Source organism: Polypterus senegalus, chromosome 13 (genome assembly GCF_016835505.1).
Source record: "Polypterus senegalus isolate Bchr_013 chromosome 13, ASM1683550v1, whole genome shotgun sequence".
NCBI lineage: Eukaryota > Metazoa > Chordata > Cladistia > Polypteriformes > Polypteridae > Polypterus > Polypterus senegalus.
In genome coordinates this window covers 4,686,290-4,712,252 of record NC_053166.1, presented here as the reverse complement: position 1 = coordinate 4,712,252, position 25,963 = coordinate 4,686,290, and the positions used below count along the sequence as shown (strand labels likewise).

Genomic DNA, 25,963 nt, shown 5'->3' with positions numbered 1-25,963 from the left:
GAGGTGACATGACAGTATAGTTCACTTGACTTGTGGCTAGACCACCATTGACCCCGAGTTGCCTTCCTGACCTCCTCTCTGTCCCATTATTTTCCATGCCAGTTCAGTTCTGGCTGGAAGTTTGGTCCAGTCCTGGATGGGACTCTCTCTGTATCCCAGAGTCACCTTGGGGGCATACATTTGGCATGTGACAACACTATGATGTCCACTTATGAAGTGCAGCAAACACATTCCAAGTTTATTTGTTAAAAATGGATACAACATAACAACAGTAAACATCAGCTTCACACGAAGAGCACATTTTCAAAAGTCAGTCGGCCGCCCCAATCTCACGTTGGTAGCTTTTATGTTAGCTTTGCTTCATTTGAAATCTAAATCCTGAAGATTCATCATGAAATGTCTATTCATATTCAGACAAACAAAAATGTAAACAAAAGTAAAAAGTCTTTTGTCGTTTGGCTTTCTTTCAGTTAAGACTCAGCTCCTTCAGTGCAGTCTGACTGTGTGCTTCAGCCACCCAGAGAAAGTGAAAATGCTGAATGTGGCCGAGGAGAGAGGGTCTCACTTCTGGGAAGTCTCTCCAGGAGCGGCGCCTTCTCTGCAGCTCACCGAGGACCACGCAGCTCCAGGTTTACCACCAGCCTGAAGTGATGGCAAGGCCGCTTCAGTACCAGTAATGTGGATGGCAAGGTTTAGGTGGCAAAAGAATCAAACGGGCAATTCTAATCTAACCGTAATCCAAGACACGACACCAACCTCTGCTAAAATAACCAATAAACAAGAGAAAAATAAGAATAGTCCATACGCATGTATTAAAAGGCATGATTTAGGGCAAACTACACACATGCATTAGAGCTCCGAGAAATCTTGGGGAGTAGCCTGCTGCTCAGACTGCCTACACGGGAGAAGGAAAAGGGCACGTGCTGGGCTACTGTGAATAAATTACGGTTTATTGAATCATTCTGTTACTTGCTGTAAAGTTTGTAAAGTCTAAATCTGCAGTTTGTTAAGAAATGCCGTGTGTCTTCTACTGCTTTCAGGTGTGCAGGAGTGCCAAGCACCCCCCTCAGAAGTGCGCCGGGTATGTCAGGCAGCACTGCCTCTTGTACCCTGATCCACGGTCCTTGCCATCGATGAGAAGAAGGGGGGCTTGCTTGTGGTATTCAATGATTTCTGTTACTGAAGAGAAATTCTGTAAAACACACAGGTCAAAGAGATCATTAGAATGTGCTCACACCTGATGCTGTGGTCTTACATTTGTGATTTCATAGACGTTCTGTCTTACGACGCTATGGAAAGGTTGCATAGTCAATTGGTGAAAGTTCAAGGAAGTAGCCATGAGGAATCAGAAGCTAGAGGTGCAGTACTGTTACCATAAATGTAGTGTTTTTCAGCCTCATGATATAAATTGTGACCGTACTACGGTAGTTGTTGGCTCCTTCTTGTGGCAGATGCTTTAAAAATCTTGCTACTAATTTCAGGTAGCTTGTCTGAAGACAGACCTCCCGAAACCGTGTAACATTAAAGTACAAGTCACACTTTTACACCCTGCTGTCACTGCAGTTAAGAGCTAGTCTCACTTTTACACTTAATTTAATGGCAGTGTAGCTGGATATAAAACCACCAGCAGTGAAAGTCGCTTGTTACACACAGCCTGCTAAATGATCTACCATAATGCCCTTGGGGCTGTTTCCCCCTGGCACACCGTGCTTAAATGCCATTAGGGTGTTTGTGCAGAATAACGGGGACTTGTAAAGAAGCTGGGATCCTTACCTCCTTTCCTTTGATTCCGGTTCCTAAAAGGTACACTCCCTGCTCCTCTTGATAGCGAATCTGAATATTAAACACCTTATTCTGGTAGAGAACCATTAGAACGTAGGGCTGAGTGGTGGAGCGCTTAGAGCTGTCTCTGACGAGGAAGGCTCCGTCCTGAAACATGAAGTTAGAATAATCAACAGTAATGGACTGAAAAATCACATAATTCACCCTGAAGACAGAGGTTGTGGATGTTGGACAACACGTAACTGTTGCTGCACTGCTGCTCGTGTCCCTCCCCGCTTCGGCATATTGTTGTGTGCTGATAGCAGTGCATCTCGCCGGCCAGACGGCCTCTTACTGAACTCGCTTCTCACATGCAATGGAAACGCCTAACGACTGCCATTGTTTTCCAGATTCAGTTCTTTAAGTTTTTGGAGTTACTACGTCTTTCCTGATGTCCGAAGCTAGGGGTGATGGCCAAATATGTCTTCAGACCGGTCATAGCACAATAGGAGACGCTCGTCTCGTACAGACACATACTGCAAGACAAAAACCTAGCAACTCCACTGACCAATGAAAATGTTGGATTACGATCACGTGATTTGAATGGCAGGTGGTGTTGATTTGTGAAAACAACAACACTGTGTACGTGAAGTTCAGGAAAAGTGAAATCTGGAGGTCGTTAATTATACGGGTGACATCACTTTCTTAATTTGACCAAAATGTTAAGGATGTGATGTACGAGGCTTCTGGTGTAAGTTTGGGGTTCTAGGGAGCTGTAAAATATTTTATTGTTACCCACTCATACTTACTGTGTAGATAGAAGTCACCTAACCCTGAACACTCTTGAGGGGCTTTGTGTCTTTGTCGTGGTAACAGGCGGAAGGTTTTTAAGAGAACTCCGTTTTTTTTTTTTTGTCGGAGCCAACATCTATTTTTATCACTTGACTTGTCGATGTACGACTAACAAATATGTGAGCCCTGTGTGTGATCATTTGGGGGCCTGCCACGTTGTTTCTTTGTAATGTGTCCTACACGGCCGACGCACTCCTCATCAGACAGTCAAATACGAGAGATCAGCGATACCCAAAACAGATTTTCTTTTGATTTCTAGTGATAGCTAGGATTTGAGGAAAATGAAAGACAACTGAATTAATCTTTGGTTCTTTCCTTCTGTTTACTGGGTAAGGCTAAATGGTGCAGTCTCGGTGAATTCTCAGTGTTTAGCCTTCTACCCTTGATGTCGACTTTGTTTGATGCCCTCATTGAAAGTATTAATACAAAGACTCGGAGTCCATAGAAACCATTAAAGACTTCCTAAACCTGCAGTGTCTGCAGTTCGTTATTTGGCAGGCCATCATCTCTTTGAATAGAGAATGTCACATCTGGATCAAGGACAAAGGCCCATGTTACGCCTGCAACCAACGTAAAATCCAGTGGGCCTTGGCCAAATGCGAGTCCTGTGTGGGATCTTTCACATCTCCCAAATTCTGAACACGGACGCTCCACAGAGTTTTACAAGGTTCGTGTGGTTGACCTCAACAATGCATTTACCTGCCAGCGTACATCCATATCCTCTGCTGTGGTCAGGTAGTGACCAGAGTGAAAACCCCAAAGGCTCATTAAGCAGAGTTGTCGTGGCAGATGAAGGACATGCTGAAGTCCTCGTGTCTCTCGTCCAGCCTGGGAATTACGCAGGGGGCCTGGAGACGTGTGCTCAGCCCTCCTCAGTGGGTGGAGAAGTGATACGTGATATGGTGATGGGCACAGCGATTTATGTTAAGTCACACAGTTTTAGTGCACGCTCGGGGAATTCTGGAGTAAAGGCCACCATAATGAAAGGGACTGGAAGAAGCACATCTCAAGCAGAATCGTAAGACCAAGTCAAAAGCTCAGAGCAGAGAGTCGGTGTTTAGAACATGAAATCAAAGCGAACACACGCAGGGCTTTGTCTTTTAATGTAATCTCCGTGAGTCAGGAAGTGCAGCGCCAAGCTGGCGTCACGTGTTGTGTCGCCACGTGACAGCAGCCACCTACAGTGCAGCAATATGGAGGCCTTGGTGTCCGCAGTTTGGGAACCGGTGAGCCATCAGTTGTGTAATTAGTGCTTGTGGGTTTTCTCTTCTCTTATTCTGCATTCAGTAACGCTCAGTAGTGTGAGGTTTACATTTGTTAGAAAAGTAGCAATGTTGTTGTTGTTGTTGGGTTTTTTTTTTAAACCGCTTTCGCTATTGTTTCTCCACTCTTGTTTGCTCCCTAAGCATATCCTGATATTGACTCGGGGCGGATGACACAAAATAATCGACGACTGCAGTGACACGAGTGACAAACCCACTGATGCGGCTGTTAGGAAGTCGCAGCTTAAATAATCGAAGGACCTGCAGTAGTTGGGGTCAAAATCATGAGGAGTGAAAACGTGCCACACTCTCTCCTTGGCACGATTTGCTTTGCTGTCTTATTGTTTTTCTCTTTAAATACATTTTAGGCCCACGTCTAACTGTGCAGGTTCCAGTGCTGATTGGATGGATTTTTAGCGGATTGAAAACGTATTCATGTTTGATCAGGTAGCCGCCCCGTCTTTGTACGGTCGTCGTGAGGCACCGCTGGGGTGCGGTGGTCTAAAAGCCGGCGTGTTAGTATCTGCCTCCCTGTACATCGCAGTCCTTGGCACTTTGCTGTTTTCATAGAAATCTCCGCTTTTGGTCCTTTGCTTCTGATTATCTGCTTTGCTTTCTACTTTCTGTTTGCGCTGTTTTGGTCGCTCAGGTTTAAGAATTTCATGCTTTTGTTTCCTGACATTTCTCTCCTGGTCCTCCCTTCTCCTTTTGGCAGACCGGCTCACGTAAGTCACATGAATTTCTAAATTCCATTAGAAATCAGTAGACGTTTTAGTTGTATTGTGTTGGATTGGCACCAGAATGCCAGCTTACTTCATCAAGGTGGGAGTTCAGTTACAAAGAGACGTAGGTGCTGAGCCAATGGTGAGACCACCCAGGATTGACGTCTGCTCCGTGAGCCCCCCCCCTACCTTGTCATGGTGGTTGGGTTCTCACAAGAGTCTCAATTCGTCAGCACATGGACTCAATGAGGTGTCCAAAGTTCAGCCCAGCCATGTCGGCTTCATTGTCACGTACTGACAAGAGGTAGGTAGGAAAATGGCAGGCCACGGAGAAAGAAAAGACGGCTCGGAAGATTTAGTGGGAAATGATTTGTGCTAAGGTCAAAACCACTAAGTCAACCCTGCCTTTCATTATAACCACGATAACTAGACGTCTTCAGAAAACACATCCACCTTGAATCAAAATCTAAAACACTTAACGTTAGTAAGAATTCAGGTAACTACATGTCACCAGCTTCTAAGTAGTAGTGGCAGTGACGTCACCTGATGTAATTCCTTCACCCACACAAAGCGTTGTGGCAATGGGTCAAGAAAGTGGCACAAATGATACTTAAATCAAAAAACTCCTGACACCAATAATGAGTGCCCACGCCAAGCAGATCTTCATGAACCCCCGACTCCACACATTAGAATTGTCTCTAGGACTCTGGGATTCACTGCATTCCCAGTTCTGCCAGAGGATGGAGAGCTGGCAGATTAAAAAGGGACGGGAGAAAGACGTTTATCGAAAAACAAAACCAACATTATTACGAGAGAAAGGGAAGAACCGAAAAGCAGAACCGCTTCACTAATGGCAGCTGCTAAAAAAATAACCACAACATGGTGCCACCCAGGGAATCAAAGATGGCATTTGAACTCCTTAAGACAAAGCGAGACATGAAAACAACTAGAAGAACGGGATTCTCTGGGAGTCACTAAGAAACGTGAAAATTCAATTTGACACCAAGGCTGACCCCTAAGAGGTTTGGGCCTTTGTAGTCCACCATGTCAGCCCCTTCAACTGGGCCTGGTGCCACTGAGCATCATCCTGACATGAATGGAGGTCCGCACACAGGGAGGCACCTGCTTACACGATGGGACACGATGGCCATGTGCCATCACACTGCCACCACTAACCAACGTGGCCTGAAGGAGCTTTTGCTAATTCTGGTCCTTCCAACCTTAGGAGTCACTGCTGTTTTTGTAATTTCCCCCAGCCGCTGGCACAGCTCCTCCAGTATTCACCTTTCTTAGTCGGCCGTTGCCCACCCATCTCAAGGTGTGGTGGATTTTCTGTTCTAATGTGAATTACTGCCTGTAGCCCACCTGCGTCTTTCTCTGTTGGTCCCCAGCATGTGTGTCACCTTAGGACCGTAGTGGCCCATTTAAACTGTCCCCCCACACGGATGCCCTTTTTGCTTGGCACACACACACACACACACACACAGTCTGTTGGTTGTTGCCTAGCAGGTTCAAGCAGCTGTGCCTGTGATGATGAGGGGCTGGTGGACCACTCAGACTCGGCGAACGCGACGTATTTTAGACATTGTTTGGGTAGCCACTGTCTTCACTGCACCCCCAGTCACCTGGACACCATTGTTATGTCACAGTACCTGATTCTTTGAATAGACGTAGTCCTCTGCTTCCTTGCGACTTAACCCCGCAGCGTACCACTCGGGGTTCAGATCCTGTGTGAGAGACCACAGTTAGCATCATCATCATCATCAGCAGTGTGCCCCAGCAAAGCTCGCCCTTCTCCATGTGGTTCATTCCACAGGTGGCAGGCAGCGCTGGGAGGAAGTGGGCGGGTCCTGGTCTCGCCAACTGACCACATGGCCAGAGGTCAGCACTTCTCAGTGCTTCGTACACCAGGGTGCTGTGAAAAAGATTTGGACCCTTCCTGATCTTCTCTGTTGTTGGATGTTTGTCACAACGAATGGCTTCAGCTCGTCACACAGAATGGAATATTAGGAAACGCTGCTTTGTGTGTTTCACGTCTGAAAGGCAGTGCAGCGACTGCGTTTGGTTCATTCTGTGCATATCTTGTTTGTTAGGAGCACAACTCGAATTAGAAACGTGAGGCTATGGCAGAGTTTGATCCACGCTGGTGGACTGTCAGTGAAATGTCCCAGAATGCTTGGCTCTTGGAGTAACAAGCTGACCACCGTTAGAAGATCTGGAAGTGTAGGTGGGCAGGCACGTCAACACATCCTGTAGGAAGGAGCAGATTCCTTAAGGCCTTCTAGGCCATCATTACTTTCCTAAAGGATACGGGTGACCAGCGTAACGGCGCTAAGACGGGTGTGATGTGCTCAGATTTTCTTTTCCTGGTTGACCAAACCCCCATTTCCTTGTAGAGCACATTTTCATACACAAGGTGGAGCTCAAAGTGCTTTACAGGATGGCAGAGAAACGGTTGCAAGAAAAGAAATACAAGCTTCAACTAACTAAGGATAATAAAGAATAGCACACCAAAAAAGAAATGGTGCGCACATCAATCAAACGTGTGAAAAGATAACTGGCCCCTCATTTCTCAATTTCACTGATCATTTGACTCGGCTGACTGAACACAGCCTGCCCCGTTAATCTAAAACTCCATACCATATACTGGCCCTCGCCATGACAGTGAAGTCGTCACCACAAAGCTCCTAGAAGACCACTGAGAAGAGAAAATGTAAAAAGTTGACAAAGCCGTAACTGAGGGACCCCACTGAGAGCCGTTAACTAAAAGTGGAGGACGTTTGGAAAGCTCCACTAACAACCTTTTCAAGAAGAACATCCAAGAAACAGAAGGCCACTCCAGCTTCCCCTAAGGCCAGTGTTCAGGACACCAGAATAAGAAAGAGACGGAGAGAAAATGAGAGGAGCAAAGTGGAAACCTCTGCCCTCCGTGAAGAACATCAGTGCGAAGAAGCACCAGAATGATCTCCAAGCCTTTTGGAATAAAGAGAGACGAGTGAAGGGCCAAGCAACACATGACGTGGAGTGAACATGAATAAAATGTGCTGGTGCTGGAGGGATGAGGCGGTTATTGAAGGAGCCACGGGCCGTGCACTTGATCAGAACATTCTTAAGGAGAACATCCAGTCGGCTGTCCCTGAGCTGAAGCTAAAGCGTCCTGGGGTTGGGTGGCAGGACAAAGAGTCAAAGTACAAAAGCAAGTCCACGACTGAATGGCTTGGGAGTTTGGAAGTCAAAGTCCTGACGTTACCCCAAGGTGAGCCAGTGTGTCTGAATTGAAGCACAGAGGAGTTGGGCGATGTGGCAGACCGATGATACAATGGCGGGAAGCATTTACTTTCCAGAGGTGTTACAGCTAAGCTTTGAAACGATGGGGGCAATTACTTTCACACAAAGCTGGTAAGGGTGTTGGGTGTGTCTCCTTCTCCTTGTGAAATGTTGAATTTCTCCAACCTTGTATTGTGTCTAATGATCTCCGGTCATTCATTGCGTCAAACATCCATAGCCAGATGAGATTAGGCAGGGTGCCCATACTTTTTCACAGTACTATGAATATCTTCAGGTTTACAATAAATAAAGAGATAGAAAAGGTCCTTTGAATACGGCCGTTTGTGCAACGGTGTTGGACCTGAGGGCGCTACCTGGTTGTCTGCAGCGTAAGATGACGGCGCTGGGTTGGGCCGATGAGGCTGCTGTGGGGGTGCAGGTGACTTCATGTCACTGGGTCCCCTCGAGTGTGACCGGTTGACATTTACACCTGAAAACAAAGACAAAACGACATCACCATCTGAAACGTTTAGGCACTGCTGGTTCAGTCGGGTGGCTTCATGGCAGACGACTCCCAGTTTGTTCCCATCGAGGGACGTGACTGGTGTATTAAGCTGAAGTCCTCGTCCCGTCTCCGGCGTGCAGCTTGGGTGTTGTGAGACGCGTATTGAAGTTGATTGTTACTGTAAGATGGTCTACATTCTCTTTGACCCCCACCACAGCTCTGTCCTTTTTATGGGGTCTCTTGGCTTAACACTGCTGGGTATCTGCTCTGTTTATCTCTCAGTCTCGTGATTAACGGGTGTTATTTATGATCATACCGGGGGGCTTTACCCTGCAAACCAGGCCTGCGCTACACGCCCGCCACTTTACGTCTCCGCCACTCGCGTGTGTGGATTTCACTTTCACCAAACAACAATCTTTTAATTCTCGCGGATACGCCTCCTCATTGGGAAGAAACACCCTGATGGCAACACGGGTTAGACGATCTACGAGTCTCCGACTTAAACTTTAAGGCCGACCAATATATTCCATCTCTTCTTGCTGTTCCGTTATTTCACCGAGTAATCATTTCCGTTTGTTTGCGCTAATGCGATCTTTACTATCATTATTTTGAGACTTTCACTATCTCTAACCTGCTCTCTTGTGTACCACGCCAATGTTTTTGAATTCTTTACGATGTTCTACTTTGTCAGCTACTCTTTGCCTTTTATTGCCACCCTGGGCCTGGTTAAATCTCTTGGCACAAAGTCTCGTCTCGCGGGGCATGAAAGTGTCTTTCTGAAAAGGTCACGTCTCGTCCCAGGATTTTCATATTATACCAGAGTGTTATACTCAGTTTGTTATAATATAATATTCAGTTTATTGTCACCGCCTCTCTGCACACACACTGGTATGGTCCATTCATACAGGCAGACCAAGTGTGGGTTTAGAAACCATTAGCCTGGCAGTTTAGAGACCGGGACAAACTGCAGTGTTGGCATCGTGCTGCTCTTGTTGGAGGTGGGGTTTGAGTTTACTGTCCTTGTCTGGAGCCCAGAGAGGACCCTGCACGAGGAGAAGACAGTAGAAATACATGGAATGAGCAGTCAAACCCTTTGAAGCTGTCGGGTGAAAGATTATGTCATCCGTCCGGCAAACCCTCTCAGCGTGGTGACGAAAGATGGCAGACTGCGCAGATCAAGACTCCCACACCTTGATAAAGTCTGTCATAAGCTTCCCGTCTGTAACCGCGTAAAACCGTCAGTAAAGTAAGCTAAAGTATATCTTTGTCTGTCATGTGATGTCTGTACCGCCGTAATCACGATGGGAGGGATAGCGCCTTTTCTGTCATATTTCTTTATTTTTTGGTTACTAAACATGCCGCAATTTCAAAAGAACACATTTCCGGAGAGCTAATGCCTCCCAAATTGTCACCAGTTTAGGAGACATGGCACTAAATTGTCTGTTGTTCTTTCATTCTCCAGAAGTGTTGGGGTCTCAGAGAGCCACTGCCCATCCTAACAGCATCGGACTCGAGCCCTGCATGGGGGATCCGCCCGGTCACTTCATCTCACATTTATGTCCTCCAGTTAACAAAGACGTGATTTTGTTGGATTTCCCGCCTGGCGTTTTCCTGGGACAGCACATTTATGTTTAAAAGAGCAGCTGTACAGAAGGCTCATGGCCACCTGGGCACCACATGAGGTAGCGGCTGACAGTCCAGTCCTTTACTGAGATGACATATTAAGAGTACGGCTGGAAACGTCTCCAGGCCAGAGATGCGTCCGCACCACCAATGTGCCGTTCCTTTTTTCTACATTTCACTGCTCCACTTCTGCCCTGGCGCACACCCTTGGCCTTCTCCAGTTCAGTGCTTATTTCTGCACCACTCAGACTTTGAATCTGCTGTATGTGTAGGATTGTGGGGTCTGGGCTGCCTGTTCACCTGTGGACCTTGGCTAACGTTCATGGGGGCTGCATGTCACGTTTTCTTTGAAGACCCTTACATTACCACGCTTGCTCACCTCACCGCAGGAGAGAAGCAGTGCCCTGTTTAAAATGACCGATGCTCATGACCGCCTTTTTTGTAAAATGACAGAGCCGCGTCCCCGTATGTAATTAAGTCTAAACGCTTACTGCACCGCCATGCCAGCGTCTGTGCCACTGGTAAAGAGTCACCCATCCACATAAACACGCACCAGCTGTCTGCGTCACGACATGGCTGACTGCTTGCGCCCGTGGGAAACTTGACATGGAACATATCTAAAGGTACGGCTGCATGAGCCCACCCATTCCGTCGGTCACATACCTGGCTGGAGTCGAGACGGCAAAGTCCTGGAGGCCCCTTGGCTGACGAGAGAGAAGACACATTTAGAAATCGGACAAACACTTGTCATGTGAGCAGAGGCTTTTAGAGGGAGCTGGGGGCGTCCTGCCCAAGTGTCCGAAGAAGAGAAGAAAGGGCAGAAAGTCAGGTTAGCAGGCGGGCCACCAAAACGAGAGTCGAGGCAAACGTCATAGGATACCAGAGCAAGGATTCAAAGAAGTGAAAAAGGAGCAAGCAGATGTAGCAGGGTGGCTAAAAATGGCAGCTCTTGGTGGCAGAAGCCCGTGCCACTTACTGACTGGCCTGGCCCTCTTCATTCAGCACATATAATGGTCACCTACCTGTCGGCACCAAACGAGCCCGGCTTGGGTGGCAGCGCTTTGGAAGGGTAGGTGTTAGAATTGAACGGAGAATTGCCAGGCTGAGGAACCGGAGGTCGTGGCAACAAACCTGCGATGAAATACAGAAAATGAGGAGGGAGCACCAAAGGTAGACGGACACACAGTGAGGCGCGGGGCAGGGCAGGCTACTCACCATCGTCATGTGGCTGGGAAAAAAAAGAAAAAGGAGACAAGAATAGAGAGGCGTTATTAAAAGAGCGGGTGCTGGACGCCATCGTTCAACTTGGGTGACACTCACTATTACCTCATCTCTTCTGTCCTGAGCCCAAGGCCTGCAAAGTAAAAAAAAAATGAAATGTGGCCAGCAGCGTGTTTTTGGTGACACACACAGGACGTCTCTGAGCCAAGAGGTGCAAACATGGCACAATGAGGTGACAGGAAAGTCATGAAATGAGTGAGCACAGTCAAAACCAGGAAACTCTAACCACACAGACATCGAAATTTAAAATGGGACCACAATCAATGTGGAGGACCCCGTGATGGGCAGACACCCAGCACATAACAAAGGTGGGAGTTTGTAGCCAAAACATAAATAGCCTGAAACTCCAGCATATTTAGAACAGCCAGAGTTGGAATGGGGGGTTGGAGGTCTGTCACCTCCATGAACAACTGGTGTCACCTCCGAGTCAGTCTGGTTTGTGGCACTTCTGACTCGCTCGTGGTCTTGGCAAACCCCCACCTCAAAAGCAAACAACAGTTCGTTTTTATCACAACATACCATGCATTCAAAATGGAAATAATGAAATATTTGAAATTTGCATATTCAAAAACATGGAAAATGGTCCAGAAAATAGATAGAGCCATGAAAAGTTGATAAAGTCTGAAATTCACAACACCTGAGATGGAGAAGGGCAGAGAGAGTGAAGATGGAACGACGTGAAGGTCAGGAAAGCCAGGAAGTCAAAATGAAACCAAAACGACGGACAGGCCAGAAACGTCATCAAAAGAAAAGAAGTCCAAGTGAACCAAGATGAGGTCTCGTAGCCCAGAAAAACCTTTAAGCGAACAAACAAACACGGCGCTTGAAAACATACAAATCCCGGATAGTTCGAAAAGCGCCCACTAGAGGGGGAAATCCTGTCGGAATCCCCAGTAAGTAACACAAAGGGCCGCGTAGAATCTTCATAACATACGAGATTTATTCTTCAATAGCAGCGAAGGCAAAATGAGTCCCCCAAAACAATAAGGACATTTAATGGACACAAAGTCCCAATCCAGTAATGCAGAAGGTCAAAATATCAAGCGATATCACAAAGCGCCTAAGCAGAGACACAAGAAAGTCAATCAAACGAGCTGTGGGGACCCACAAGACACAAAGCGCGTAACAGACTACACACGGGCACTGAGCTGTATTTGACAATCGCACTTTACACTTCTGTTTTTACACTTCGTGCTGCCTCTGCTACTTATGGTTTATGTTTATCGTTATATGTTGCTTTTGTCAGTTGGTGTGGACAGCAAAGAAAGAATTTCATTGTACAGAAAAAGGTGTTTCCTTACTGTGCACGTGACCATTAACTTTGAACTTGAACTGGCAGCCAAGACAAACATGGACTCCAAATTGAGCAAACAGTCAAGGGATTTGGAGAGCAGAAGGTGCACATTGCAGCCTCGAATCCTGTCCTGGTAGCAAAGTCACAGGGCGCAGCTTTGGGGTGTCACGTGACGGCAAAGATAAAAAGTGCAACAAAATGGTGTCTGACAACTAATAAGAAGCACAGCATTCATTAAAAGCACTAAATAAACAACACGTGAGGATCACAACAGGCCCGGACCTCTTTAGGGAACATGAGGAGCGGGTGGTGTGGTGTTTGTGAGGAAACGTCCCGCATATCTGATGGAGTCCTAGGACTGCTGTGGACTGCAGCCTGCCCTTCAGAGGCTCTTTACTTTATGTAGCGCCTTTCACAAAGCGTGGCGGTAACTCAAGACGTCACAGCGAATACCACCGAGGGTCCTGGGACCCTCCCTTTTGACACCCTTCTAACTGGAAAATATTCAAGAGACGGTGGAGCCTTAAAATGAGCCTACCTTTGTGCAGGTGGTCTGCGAGCCATGCCGGCATCGGCCCGTTCAGTGGAGAGTGCAGGTTTGCTTACTTTGTTGACGTTTGGTAGCTTTTCGACAGATGAAGGCCTTGAATGAAGAGCAGCAAAAAGAGCATCTTTACTCAACCGGCAAGAAGAAAGTTGAAATCCGGACCACCTTAGGGCAGGGGTCCCAGAGAGCTGCAGTGGCTGCAGGCTTTTATTGCAATTTGTTTCCTAATCAGAAGCCATTATTGCTTGAGGGACATCGGCGAGCCTCATTGTAGTTCCCTCACTTGTCGAGACCCCCAGCCCTTCATCAGCGCGCCGCGGCGTGGCATTCCCTTATCCAGTGGGTGCAGGCGGCTCACCGTCCAGCCTTGTCCGTTTCACACCCATCAGCTGTTGTAATAAAATGTGTGTCAGTCCAGGGGTCCTGCAGCCCTCCAGCTGTGTTGTTGACCTTTAATGTTCAGAACCTGCCATCCCAAACAGCAATGGGATGCAAAGCAAGCAAACGGGTGACAGGTGACCTTCATCCAAGGTGCAGCTTGGGGTCTGTCATGTGATCAAATACTTGACAAGGTAAAAGTGCTTTTTTTCCAATAAAGGAGAAGCCGCCCCATTGGAGGTGCAGAACAAGAGCCATAAGATCAGAAATGGCTGGCAGTTAACAAAATGGCGGCCCAGAGGGAGTCCGAGTCAGCCGGTCATTGGTCAGCTCACTGTGCACCTCCGATGAAGGCCTCGCCCCGATTAAGAGAGGGGCTGAACGATGACCTGCGGCCACAGCGGCACTCTGGGATCAGAGTGGAAACCTTCGAGCGTCGCATTACAGCACCATCTGGAGAGCAGTTAGCGCTCAGTGAAGACCCCTACAAGATCGAGCAAGAAAACCGTAGAGCGTGGAACAAGCGCGCCGCTCGCCACAACACGAAACGCAGCGTCGGGGAGAAACGTCCGCACAAAACAGAACCCCTGGTTTTGAATCCTCAATTAAAATGATTTGCCGATGTCGTGTTCTGCGAAGTCCGTGTGGTGAAGCGGGTCCACAGCTCATGTCAAGAAGGCCACTTCTTCTTTTAAATAAATAATCGCCGCCTTCGCGGCTTAGAAAGGGGGCGTGGCAGTGTGGCGGATCGGTTCCCGGGGAATTTGTGATGCGGGCGATTCTCGCTTAAACGCCCAGTTGAGGAGTCGTCCACATCTGTAACTGTTCACTGGAACTGCCAACTGCCACATCTGATAAATAGAAGTACGAGGCAGCTAGGGGGACAGAGAGAAAGAAAAGAAAGAAAGAAAGAAAGAAAGAAAAGAAAAGACGGATGGAGCTTAAGGAGGAGGAGAAGATGGCAGGAAGCAGGAGGGAGAAAGCTGGTGCAGGAGAGAAGGAGAAGGAGCGAGCACCAATAGCAAGCAGCTGGCAGAGGCGAGCCCAAACGGGGTGTTTGGCCAGCGCCCGAGGGCCGATGGTAGTGGTGGCTCCTGCTGAGCGCTTGTTGGGAGCAGGAGTGACCAGGAGAAGGTTGGCATAGAATCGCCAGCGTGAGCGCCCTGGCCGTTGGGGGGAAGCCAAGTGTCGGTCCGGTAGGCGCTAAACGATGCCAGGGATCGGGATGCCACCAGACCAGTCGAGCAGCAGCCTGGATGGGAGAAGCAGGGGAGGCGCCGGTAAAAGAAGCTTTGTGTGTTTGAAGAGATCGTTTCCAGCCATTGTTTTAACTTCGGCGTTTCAAAAAGGATTTTTTTTCTAACCTCCACCCTTTTCTCTTGTTTTTATGGGTTATTTATTTAAAGATCTTTTGTTACACTGCACTTGTTTATTTGTTTTGTTGATTTTTAAATAAAAGCACTCTTTGCACCATCCCCTTGCTTCATTGCTGTGCCTCCCTGCCAAGCTCATCGGTGACATTACCGACAGTGCAGAGGGGGGCATGGAGCGAACCCGCATCGTCACAGTCCGCCATTTTATATGCTTGATTTGGACTTTATGTGACGGGCGCATTGGGCCAGTTGTCACATCACAGACACCAGCGGTGCATTTGTGTTTGTCACACTGTTCTACTGAAGAGTGAGTGTGTGTGTGTGTGTGTGGTGGCGGCGTGTAGGGAGAGTGTCTTGTGCATTTGGGCTTGAGACTCGGCCGAGGACGTTTGCCAAGACCGACCATCGGGCGCTCAGACCCTTTCCCCCTTCTTCACTAAAGCTTCTCTAAGAGGGTAGACAGAATGTCTGAACATTTGAAAGGTTTCAGAGCAGAGGGACGTCATGAAGTCCCCAGTTCGGCGTCGTCACATGACGCTCCCTTTAGTACGGACTTCAGGCCAGTGTGTCAGAATGGAGCCCTGAGAATACGGACAGGAGAAAACTCCAGCCCTGCATCGTGGAATGTGGAGAAATCCCTTTGAATTGGAGTCGCCTTCCTCTGGATATGTCACACTGGGCAAGTTGGCCGGGATGTGCCTCAGAGCAGCCAGCCAGCCGGAGGAAGAGGAGGAGGAAGAAGAAGAAGAATGTGAAGGGTGTGGAGGTAACGGAATTCACAATAGGAGAGGAAGTGGCCAGGAGACTCGACCGCGGCTTCTTCCTAATCCAGTCGCTGACCTCCACAAAGAGGGAATTAGTAGGATACACGACAAGGGAGAAGAAGCAGATGGCAGTGTGCTGGGGGACCTTTACCGTTTGGTACAGGTGGTCCTAGACCTCCAGTGGGAGCGGCGGCGTACGTGTCTCACTTCGATGTGCACTCGCTCATTTTGGCATTCGTTTGGGTAGAGGAAACGAGACCATAAAGAGCGGACATTTGTTCAGACGTGGTGGTGGATAAGAAGAAAGTAAATCGAGACCGGACACGATCACGGAAAAGCCGCATGTGGCAAGGCTTCTACGCCACCAGGGCGTGAATGTTTGGGGGTCCGGTGCTGAAGTGATTGAAAGAACGCGGAGAGTAACGAGCAGCCTGACGAGAGTTCACACATAAACTTCAGGGTGGCCAGCTGCCTGTCTGAGTCGACCAGTGCCACCCTGGCCCGTCTGTGACCCCCAGTTCAGGGAACAGAATCGTCTACAATATAAGAAGAGGCCGTTCAGCCCACCAAGACTCATCATTTGATGCTTCTGTGCCGTCGGTGACCGTTGGCACCCTGCCATGTTGCACCAATTTATGGTTCGCTTTTCAACAAATCGCTTGTGTAAAGGTGTTTGTAAACCCGCTGCTGTGTCCTCAGAGAACGAGCCACCTGCTTGTCTCCTTATCGTGTCACCTCTTGGTGGCTTCTTCTCAAAACACAAACTCATGGATGTGCCAAGTTCCCCCTGTGCTGCACGGCCAGAATAAAAGCCACGAGACTCTCATCAGCAAGGATTGGCTTCTAATGAAGAAGAAAAACCTGCAGCCCACCCTGAGGACCCCCCTGCGACAGATCGCCCTTTAGTCAGAGTAAGTGGCCATCAGCTTCTCTCATCGCAGGGTGAGGGCCTTCAGTTCAAATGTTAACAGCGAGACTTGAGCATCCACGTGGCGTCACTTGTCACATGCTCGCTTACTTCTTAACACACAATGAGACATGACATATAAATGACAATAAGAGTGACTGAATCAACAGTACTGGACCTACCTGGGCAGTGGCACGTTGCCCTAGAAAGCAATAGAGAGGTGTCATTTTAGTAGAAAGCAACACTTGTACCCCCTTCTACACCCATGAGGGGCCGCCCTTCCATGTCACATCACCAAGAATGTCACACACAGAATGTTGGTGTCAGGCCATTTGTTTGTATTGTTCGTTATGACGGACACTGCCTTTTACACTCAGTGGTGGTCTGTCTTGGCTTTGGGTTGGTAAGAAACAATAAAAATACTTTTCTTTTGTTGACCTTTAGAATTGCTGTTTAGCGCTCGTCCTTTTCGTGACAGTTTTTGATTGGGCCTGCCATTTGAGTTTGGGGCCAAGCTGTCAGGGGTGAGGCTGACACCACCACTAGACCTGCCAGTGGTGTGATGCACATTATGACATCTTCACATGCTCTCTGTGTGTGTGCTGGGAATGACCTGAAGGAAGGTGACCCAAACCCCCCCCCCATGGCATGGGCTCACCTCTTAGCCTTTCCTGTTCTCAGCCCACCAGCAGTGACCCTCGCATCTCGACTAACCGCATGGCCTTCTTCTCCATTTGTGGAGGCAGATCATGAGACCCTTTGTAAAGTCCTGTCCCTGGGGTGACGCCAGCAGGTCCGTGTGCCTCGTGTCACAGTCACCTCTACTGCCTGAATTTCACTGCACTCTCAAGGGAGACCCCAACACTGTTTCTCCCTTTCTGTCTGCCTGCCAGCCTCAGTGCCAGTGATCATTCAGTCATGTTGACGTCGTATCGGGTTGGTGTAAATGCCGAGGAGCCGATGGCCGTCATTCCCCCGAGTTGTAAAGTGGACTTCCCAAGAGAAAGTAAAAGACACCTACCTTGTCAGCAAAGGGGGGCTTCTTTCCTACAAAGAGAAACACAAGAACATCACTTGTGGCTTGTCAGCACCCTGGTCACTATGACAGGTGACACTCAAACCCTCTGCCTAAAGCCAGAAATGGCCTTTTCGCAGGACGCCTCACATGGGCTTTAAGGCTGGCGTCACCCTAAGTGACTTTTCGGTCAGTGCCTTCATTTACATAATCATAAAATGAGCGAATCAGACAGGTCTCTAGTCGTGGGGGGTGGAGCTCCAATGAGCCAATGAGGCGGCTGGAAGGACAGCAGGTGTCGTGGCTCCTCTCCCCGAGACTGAAGGTGAACTCGTCATACCTGGCACATTAACTGGCTGTTGGCACGTGACAAGCTGACCATACGCTGGAAACTTGAAAATGTGCTGAGCACTCGCAGCGTAGTCTCGATATCCACCTTCCCAGGTGATGCCCAGTCGTGTAAAAGGAAGAAGGGGAAGGGCACAGAGGTACCCGTCCTGCCAGTGGTGCCCTTGCCCGACCACGATGAGTGCTTTTTGGGGGCTCACACACGCTCTGAGGGAGCTGTCGTCAGTCACCCCACTCTGAGGAGGAAGAGGAAGGCTTAGCATTGTTAGTGCTACTGGGGTCAGTTAGTACCCTGAACGAGTCAGGTGGGCCCAGAGGGGCTTCGGCGTTCACACAGAGTGCTCTTCTTACCTCCAGCCTCCCATTCGCGTGTTTCGTGGTCTAAACGCTAATAAAGTGAAGGATCACAAACCCCATGAAGCAGGACGACTAAACGTACCCAATACTGGCGCGTCCCTGTCAGGGAGACCCGCTGCGCCCCGTTCCAAGGTGGATGGCTTCTTACTTCTGTCTATCGAAGGTCCCAGAGGTGCAGAGGCAGCTGCTGCAAGGAAGACAATGGTGTCAGCGGTGTGATCATGGCAGACCCCAAATCACCTGGTCCTAGAGTGCCCCCTTCCACACACACATTCTACCTGTTGGTCAGCCAATCTATTTCCTCTGAAGTCGGCCATGTTGGAGTTTATGAGTGTGAAGTGTCCAGCCCACCAATACCACGTCCTAACAGAACCGACCCCCTAAGGAGTCAGGATGCCACGCGGGCATCTTGCCTGTCTCAGTTCTCTGTTTGAAACTCATCAAGGAGAGCAGACCCTGACTTCTCGACTGCGCCTTTTCTGTCCCGTCTGTGGGTCTGATCCGAGACGTTGTCCTGTTGTCCCTTTAGGATTTTTGTAGGCCTGTTTTTTTTTTTTATCTTCTCCTCCAGAGCCACACAAAGAGAAGTAGGGTGGCCACCACCATCATGCGATTCTCAGCGGTCACTTGGGGGTCCCACTCAAATCCTGGAGGTTTTCATTCCAGCCGTTCCCTTAACGTGCAACCAGTAACCGCTGCTAATGCGCCAGTCACGTGAAACCAAGAAATACCCCACCAGCACCCATCCCCGTGCCCCCTGTACCCCGTACCTTTGGGTGGCCTAAAGCCTCGCTGAGGAGACTCCTCTCTCTTGGGCGGCGGAGGGACTGCCATCTGGGGAACCAAAGAGAGGTGAATGAGGACATGTGGGCACAAGAGCAGGCTCTGCCACGGGCGATACTCACGTTGGTGCGGCCGCCTGGCAGGGATCCTGGCCGCTGAGGAGGAATGGGGGGCTGACTTGGTGCCATCTTCATGGAAGGCACCCGGCTCGGGTTATCTGAGGGCACAGTCAACAACGATTGGTTTGCTGGTTTTCTTTAAAGAATTTTGAGTTATGAAGGGTGAAGGCTCGTGCTTGGCATCTCACCAATGTAGTCGGCGTTGTTGCTGATGGGCTTGGCCGCGTGAATCCTGCTCTGCTGCTCCTCGTTGGGCTCGACAGGCGGTGGCTCGTACTCGTTGTCACTTTCCCCCTCGCTGTCTTCGGTCGGTTCTTCATAATCTCCATCGCTGCCAACGTCGTCTTCTGCATCTGGGCTTTCGTAGTCATCGTCGTCTTCCTAGAAGCAACCAGAAAAGTGGTTAGCGCTTCCTCCCTGCTCGGGTTCAAAAGGAAACAACACAATATCACTGTGGCCTTGGGCAGCACCCCGGTGGGCCGCATCACGTCTCGTTTCTAGGACCCCCTAAGGCAGCCCTTCCTAGCTCTGGCAATGCCACTTTGTGTGTTTTGTACAGCGATGGGAAAAAGTCTTTGCCCTCTTCTTGATCACATCTTTTTTTTTTCCCCCCATAGTTGGCACAGTGAATGGCTTGAGACCTTCAGACAAAATGCAACATTAGAGAAGCAGAACCTGAGTGGACGACTTTCTCCATTTGAGGTATCCATGTGAAAAAGTCTTTGCCCCCATTGCCTCAACCCTTGGCCGCAGCACACTTGTTCTTTCACATGGCCGCTCTTCATTCAGACTCTTGGGTTGGTGGGTTTGTGGGCATCAACTGCTCACCTCGGGTCATCGGCCCACTCAGTTACTGACCTGCCGTTGTGCTTTGGCTCGTCACCCGGTGGCACAAAGCCAGTGGTGTTTCAGCTTCAGCTCACAGACAGAGGAGCAGATGTTCTCTGTGAGGATAATCTGCTCAAGTGCACAATTTACAGCTGAACCTTCAGCAGCGGCGGGTCCTCCAAAAAGCCCCACCTCGCCACAGCAGCACCGCCGTCTTCTATCGTGGCGCTGGTCTTCTGCCTGCGGACCCTTTGCCATCCACAGAGTTCACCTTTTCACTTGTCTGTCATTCTTCACAAAGGCCTGAGGATCATCCGGGGCTTTCTGTGCTCCTCTCCCACTGTCTGTAGTCCGGAGCTGGAGAGACCGGCGGGGTTTTGGGTGGTCTTCTGGGGTGCTCGCGGTGTCTTTGGGGTCATTTTGGAGCAGAAGATCCTCCACTTGTTCTCCATGATGGCTGCCGCAGTGGCGCCTTACAAACGTTTTGTCACCTTTTGCTGACTGGCACGTTTCAACAGCCTGTTTCTTTAATTTCCTTTGATCGAGAACCCGTGGCGTTCTTCTGGTGATGACTTCACTCTCATGGTGACGGTCAAAATACGGTGGGCTTTAAAGTAACAGGACTGGCTGTGTTCAGTCAGCTGACTCAGATTATCAGCCGTTTGAGGGAGTAAATAAGGGGGCAGCTACCTTTTCACATGGGCAAGGCAGGGGTTGGGCAACTTTATGACTTCAAAATTTTAAACTGCAATTCAGAATTGAGGTTACAGTGAAGTCAGAGTCGGCTTCTTGTTTGGTTGGCTGCTGTCGTTTGTTAGAATATTTCTAGTTTTGAGCTCCCCCTTGGGGTGAATAAAGTGACCTCTGTAGCGCCTTTCACTCTGTCTGTCTATGATATAGCGCCTTTCACTCTATTATATAGTGCCTTTCTATCTATCTTAGAGTGCCTTTCAAATCTATTGATTACCCATCTATATAGTGCCTATCTATCTAACTAAATTATATAGTGCCTTTCATATCTATCTATCTATTATATAGTGCCTTTCACTTCTATCTATCTATCTATCTCTTATATAGCGCCTTTCATATCTATCTATCTATCTATCTCTTATATAGTGCCTTTCATATCTATCTATTTATCTATCTATCTATCTATCTATCTATCTATCTATCTATCTATCTCTTATATAGTGCCTTTCATATCTATCTATCTATCTATTATATAGTGCCTTTCACTTCTATCTATCTATCTATCTATCTATCTATCTATCTATCTATCTATCTATCTATTATATAGCACCTTTCACTCTATCATATAGTGCCTTTCATATCTATCTATCTATTATATAGTGCCTTTCACTTCTATCTATCTATCTATCTATCTATCTATCAATTATATAGTGCCTTTCACTCTATCTATCTATCATATAGCGCCTTTCATGTCTCTGCCTTCGTATCTGTTTATCTCTGTTCTGGTTTTTTATTTCAACAAAGACACAAAATCAGAAAGGGGGCAAATACTTTCTCACAGCCCCTGTTGTGACTGTCATGGCCAGGCAATCACAGTTACACTGCCCTGTTTTGTTGCTTGCAGTTGCCATGCCCATTGCCGGTCATGTGCCAGTCCCATGTAAGATGGCAGTGCCCGTTTTGTTCCTGATGAGAGTTTTTGTCTTTGGTGACGTTTGCCACTCACTTGGGCTGTGGCGTTTCCCCCTGGCTCATTTGCCCCCACCCCAGTCACGGTGGTCTTTACCGCCTCTGGCCCCTTCGCTAAGAGGACGGAGCACAACTCACAAATTCCTCCGAGTCCCAGCCGGCATCTTCTTGCATGCATTCTGTAAGAGAGGAGACAATGAAAGACACGACTGTGGTTAGTGACCAACATGGTGACCAAGTGGACCCCAAGGGGCTCAGCTTAGTGTGAGCGGCTCCTGTGATGGACTGGCCTCCCACCCAGGGTCGGCTCCTGTTGCTCCGGGTGACCGCTGGGCTCACACATTGGAGGAAGGGGCTGCAGTGCTAAGAATGCAGTGTGCTGACCGGTCAACAAGGGTCGGAGTTACAGTCGGCAGGACCCCCAGGAGAGCGAGGGAGTGACCTGCAGATTGGAGCCCCACAAGGCCTCCCCTGAGGTGTCACACCCAGCCGGCAGAGGGTCCCCTGTAAAAGCTCTGGGGTGCAGTAAAGCAAAAGGCCCTTTCTGGGGACACCCTGGTCATAAAGCCCACGGAGGTGGGTGGCACCAGAGAGTTGGGTGATCATCGCCACTGCTGGGCCTCACTGTTTGTTTAGGTAGTCTTCATATGCTGGGAGACCCCCAAACCGTCTGTTAGGAACTTTAAACACATAAACAAGCCCTAAGGTAAGCCTGTGACTGCAGGACTACCCTGGAGGGGACACACGTATCCCCACCGTCACTCCCTGGAAGTTGCTTGTCACCTTGGTGACAGACCAGCTGGTGGTCCTAAATGGGCCCTGTGTGAGTGTCATGGACTGGCACCAGCCTTGTGCCCGATAGTTTGAAGAGAAATCAGCCTGCTTACCTTGCTCTTGGTACTTCGGAGCTGCTGGCCTGTGTGAAGAAGGGGGTCTTGGTTAGTGGGTGTCGTGAGGGCACCGAGGAGGTGGCATAGCAACAAGAACAGCACTTACTTTTTGCAGAAAAAGCCTCGGCGGTCCTCCTTTTTTTTGATTTCGATGCAAAGACGAGTAACTAAGCTGTGAACAAAGAAAAGGAAAGTTCCAGCCAGCGGCCATCTGAGCCCACCGTCCACAGGGACCCCGGACGGACTGTCCCTGAACATGACTGGCCAACGCATTGAGGGATAAGAGACTCGATGCCAAGGTACACGGGCAGACCGGCGGGCAGCCTGAGTTAATGTGGGGGGGTGACGTCCAGTGCAGGCTCGCTGCTGGTCAAGGCAGGACGGTGAAATGGTCCACCTGATTGTACAGCCGCACCAGTGCGTGTGTGGTCTCTGTTCTGTCGTATCTGCTGGGCGGTGTACGTTTATATAGCGCCTTTCAAGTCTTTGTGTTCATTTAGTGCCTTCATAGCTACATGTTCTGACTCCGCCCACCTCTATGCAGTAGTCGCCTGTTATATAGCGCCTTTCATGGCCATCTGTCCCAGGCAGTAGCCTCTTTCCTGTGTGCGTTTATATAGCGCCTTTCAGTTTTTAATTACATGTGAAGGGCAGGACCCATATAGCGCCTCTCATATCTTATATAGCGCCTTTCAGGTGTATCGTATGTATGGCCTCTTTCCTGTAAATATCCCCTTCACCGCTCTCTCTCTTTATATAGCGCCTTTCATTTCAGTTTCTGATGTCGGTTACTGCTCTGTACTTCCTGTCTCCCTCTGTCATTTCTGTCTGCCAGTCTGCGCTGATATAGCGCCTTTCATGCCAACCTACCTACCTGTTGTCTGCCCTGCAGCTTTTATCTTTCACTTGCCATCCTCAATCCCTTTTAAGGTCCAAGTAGGTCCCTGCAGGCCTCACTACACCTTCTCCCTGTGCCACACCCTCATCTACTCACCCTCTGTGCCCAGTGAGGAGCTGGCACCCTGACCATCCATTTTCAAGCTCAGGGGGCTCACATCCGTATGTGTCCCCTTTTTCTTTTTTCCAGTGAGTTGTATATTGTGCTGTTTGTGCCAGCTGATGATGGGGCACATGGCCCAGTGACGTGGGCACCTTATGGTGCTGCCCAGGTGTCTTTGTTGTATTTATTTATTTTGTGTCTTTGGTTTTTAGCTCCTGACTGCCAGGCACTGACTCAGACCTGCTGGCCCCCCTTTTGCCCTCCTTGTCCACTGTGTGATTTAAACAAAGAGCCAGAAGGATTTGTGACATTGACAGGGTTCATGTGACCTGCCTGTGACATCACATCGTCCTGCCACAAGCACACCGGATGTGTCGCAAGTTTCCATTTCAAGTTTTCCTTCTTGCATAACAGCAGATGCCACGGGCACGCAGCTTTCAATCGAGGTGAACATCAAAAGTGAACGCCGGCCGTTTGTGGCACAGACTAAATAAAAACTCTTAGACTACGCCAACGCGCCTCACGTGACAGTCGGGCAAAGCTCACAGTTCCAAAAACTTTTGACAAACACTGAAGGTCAAGTGAGCCACAACCAAAAGGACTTGTGCCAGGCTGCTGTGGGTGATGGGCTCTGCAGCCTCCCTTTGAGTGTTTATTAGCCACAGTGCCATCCACCAGGCCAGGCGGTGGGCATCTTGGCGACACTCTGACACAGCCGGGCTGAGCCTGGTGTTCAAGCATTGCAGTGCTGCCCTCTCATCTCTGCATGGCATTGGGGTACATGGTCCACAGCAAGTGGCACTACCAGGGTGCAGCTGTAAAGCCCAGGCACAGGTATTGGACCCTCACAGGGAGTCGCTGCATGGGGACACAGATGACAGCCATGAGACTAGAGACCAGTGGGCTAGCGGTGCCCGTATATCTGACCCCCTGATGTACGATGGCCTGCACCACCCAGGGGTCCTGGGCATGTATAGACTGCCCCAGCTTTTTGACCACAGTTGGCGATTGAGGGGCACACATGATGGTCCTGGAGGGTCCAGTCTCAGTTGATGGGGCAGGAACTGGGCAGTAAGACACACTGGGGGAGTCTGAACACCTCAACAAATGGCAACTGTCTGCTGAATCTAAATCTTTAACAAGTGAGGTGGGCACGTGGACAAAGGCACGAGTGAGCGGGCGTGTCACACAGCGTCACTTATGTAGACACTAAATGTCACAGAATGGGCACAATGTGGTTGGCTCCTCAACAGCGTGGAGCTCTGGGTGTTGGCAGACTGGCTCTCCATGCAGGTTTATATCTGCCCAGCAGGGGGCGACGTGCGCCCTAATGTCACATGGCAACCCTGGCAGTCATGTGACCACCCTCGTACTGTGTCAAAGATGAGAGGTCAGCGGTGGGACGTGTTGGAGGACCTGCTTCTTAGGGCAAGGGGGACACTTACCCCCTCGCCTGAGTGCCAGCGAGATTTCTGGGGCATGCTGGAGGGGCACCGGAGAGGCAGGTGAATGACTGACGTGCAATGGGGTGGCCACTGTGACCCTAATTTTGAGGAGTCATTGGGAGCGTTGACCCCTCGGTGTCCCACCCGCCCCACAGAAGCAGCTGTCTACTCACGGGGCGTGCGTCTTGGGGAACTTCTGCAGGTCGTTCTCGGAGAGCTCCTGGAATGAAAGAAGAAGAGGACGATGGTGAGGTGATGAAGGACAAAGCAACACCACGTGGGGGTCAAGGCAGTGACCCCTCTGCTGGCCGGGGCTGTGGACTGATGTGCCGTCCTGGCTGTGGTCCCGGTGCCCCTCGTGCCAGCCCTGCCTTTTCCTTTGGTTTATTACACCCCATGTGACCAGAGCACATGTGCTAAGGCCATCTCGTCCCCAAGTCCAGCGTTGAGGAGGTCACTGAGTGTGTCGCGCTCGGTGAGCAATGGCTTTTTGGTCACTTGGGACTCGACGAGAATCTTCAAAAGCCAAACTTAAGTCCCAAGTGCTGTCTCGACTTTGTCAAGGTCACACCTTGAACCCGGGGCCTTATGCTTTCCCGTCTGACTTCCATGTATGGCGCCAGTCAAGGCTGGGCACCCAAGAAAGTGAGCAGGTGGCACTCGCTTTATCCCCTTCCTAATCGGTGGTCCTGAATGTTGGTCAGCCTGCAGCCCCGCCGGACTGTCCAATCCAGAAGTTCAGAGCAGCTGCTGTCACTGGACACTCCGTGGTGGCCTCCTTGATGTCCCACTTGGTGACTCCGTGGTGGCCTTGTCAAGCCCTGCCACTATCCCACTATTGCTGTGCTGGTTTGTCACCGAGGTGCCCGTCTCGCCTGGCATTTGCTATGTGACTGTGTATAGCGCCTTTGCACAGTAAACATGCCAGGTCATTTTATAGTTCTGGGAGAGACGTCTCCATACGTTTACAGTGTGAGCACCAA

At 49.5% G+C, this 25,963-nt stretch overlaps 1 protein-coding gene across 2 annotated transcripts in view; it reads right to left on the bottom strand.

The window, feature by feature from the left end:
- Positions 1 to 212: 212 nt before the first annotated feature.
- The window catches only part of lcp2a (lymphocyte cytosolic protein 2a), a 34,628-nt gene continuing 8,877 nt past the window's right edge, over positions 213 to 25,963 (bottom strand). The window contains exons 3-21 of one of the 2 annotated variants that reach the window (XM_039775911.1): positions 25,154 to 25,200; positions 22,642 to 22,707; positions 22,533 to 22,561; positions 21,784 to 21,824; positions 19,347 to 19,539; positions 19,162 to 19,256; positions 19,027 to 19,090; positions 18,339 to 18,443; positions 17,558 to 17,583; positions 16,719 to 16,738; positions 13,106 to 13,210; positions 11,319 to 11,346; positions 11,208 to 11,220; positions 11,015 to 11,123; positions 10,656 to 10,696; positions 8,239 to 8,354; positions 6,250 to 6,324; positions 1,774 to 1,929; positions 213 to 1,192 (exon numbers count right to left, since the gene is read on the bottom strand). In XM_039775911.1, coding sequence (XP_039631845.1) covers positions 1,067 to 1,192; positions 1,774 to 1,929; positions 6,250 to 6,324; positions 8,239 to 8,354; positions 10,656 to 10,696; positions 11,015 to 11,123; positions 11,208 to 11,220; positions 11,319 to 11,346; positions 13,106 to 13,210; positions 16,719 to 16,738; positions 17,558 to 17,583; positions 18,339 to 18,443; positions 19,027 to 19,090; positions 19,162 to 19,256; positions 19,347 to 19,539; positions 21,784 to 21,824; positions 22,533 to 22,561; positions 22,642 to 22,707; positions 25,154 to 25,200 — 1,455 coding nt within the window. In that variant the 3' untranslated portion in view covers positions 213 to 1,066. The remainder of the gene's footprint in view (positions 1,193 to 1,773; positions 1,930 to 6,249; positions 6,325 to 8,238; positions 8,355 to 10,655; positions 10,697 to 11,014; positions 11,124 to 11,207; positions 11,221 to 11,318; positions 11,347 to 13,105; positions 13,211 to 16,718; positions 16,739 to 17,557; positions 17,584 to 18,338; positions 18,444 to 19,026; positions 19,091 to 19,161; positions 19,257 to 19,346; positions 19,540 to 21,783; positions 21,825 to 22,532; positions 22,562 to 22,641; positions 22,708 to 25,153; positions 25,201 to 25,963) is intronic. The other variant, XM_039775913.1, reaches the window with a different exon arrangement.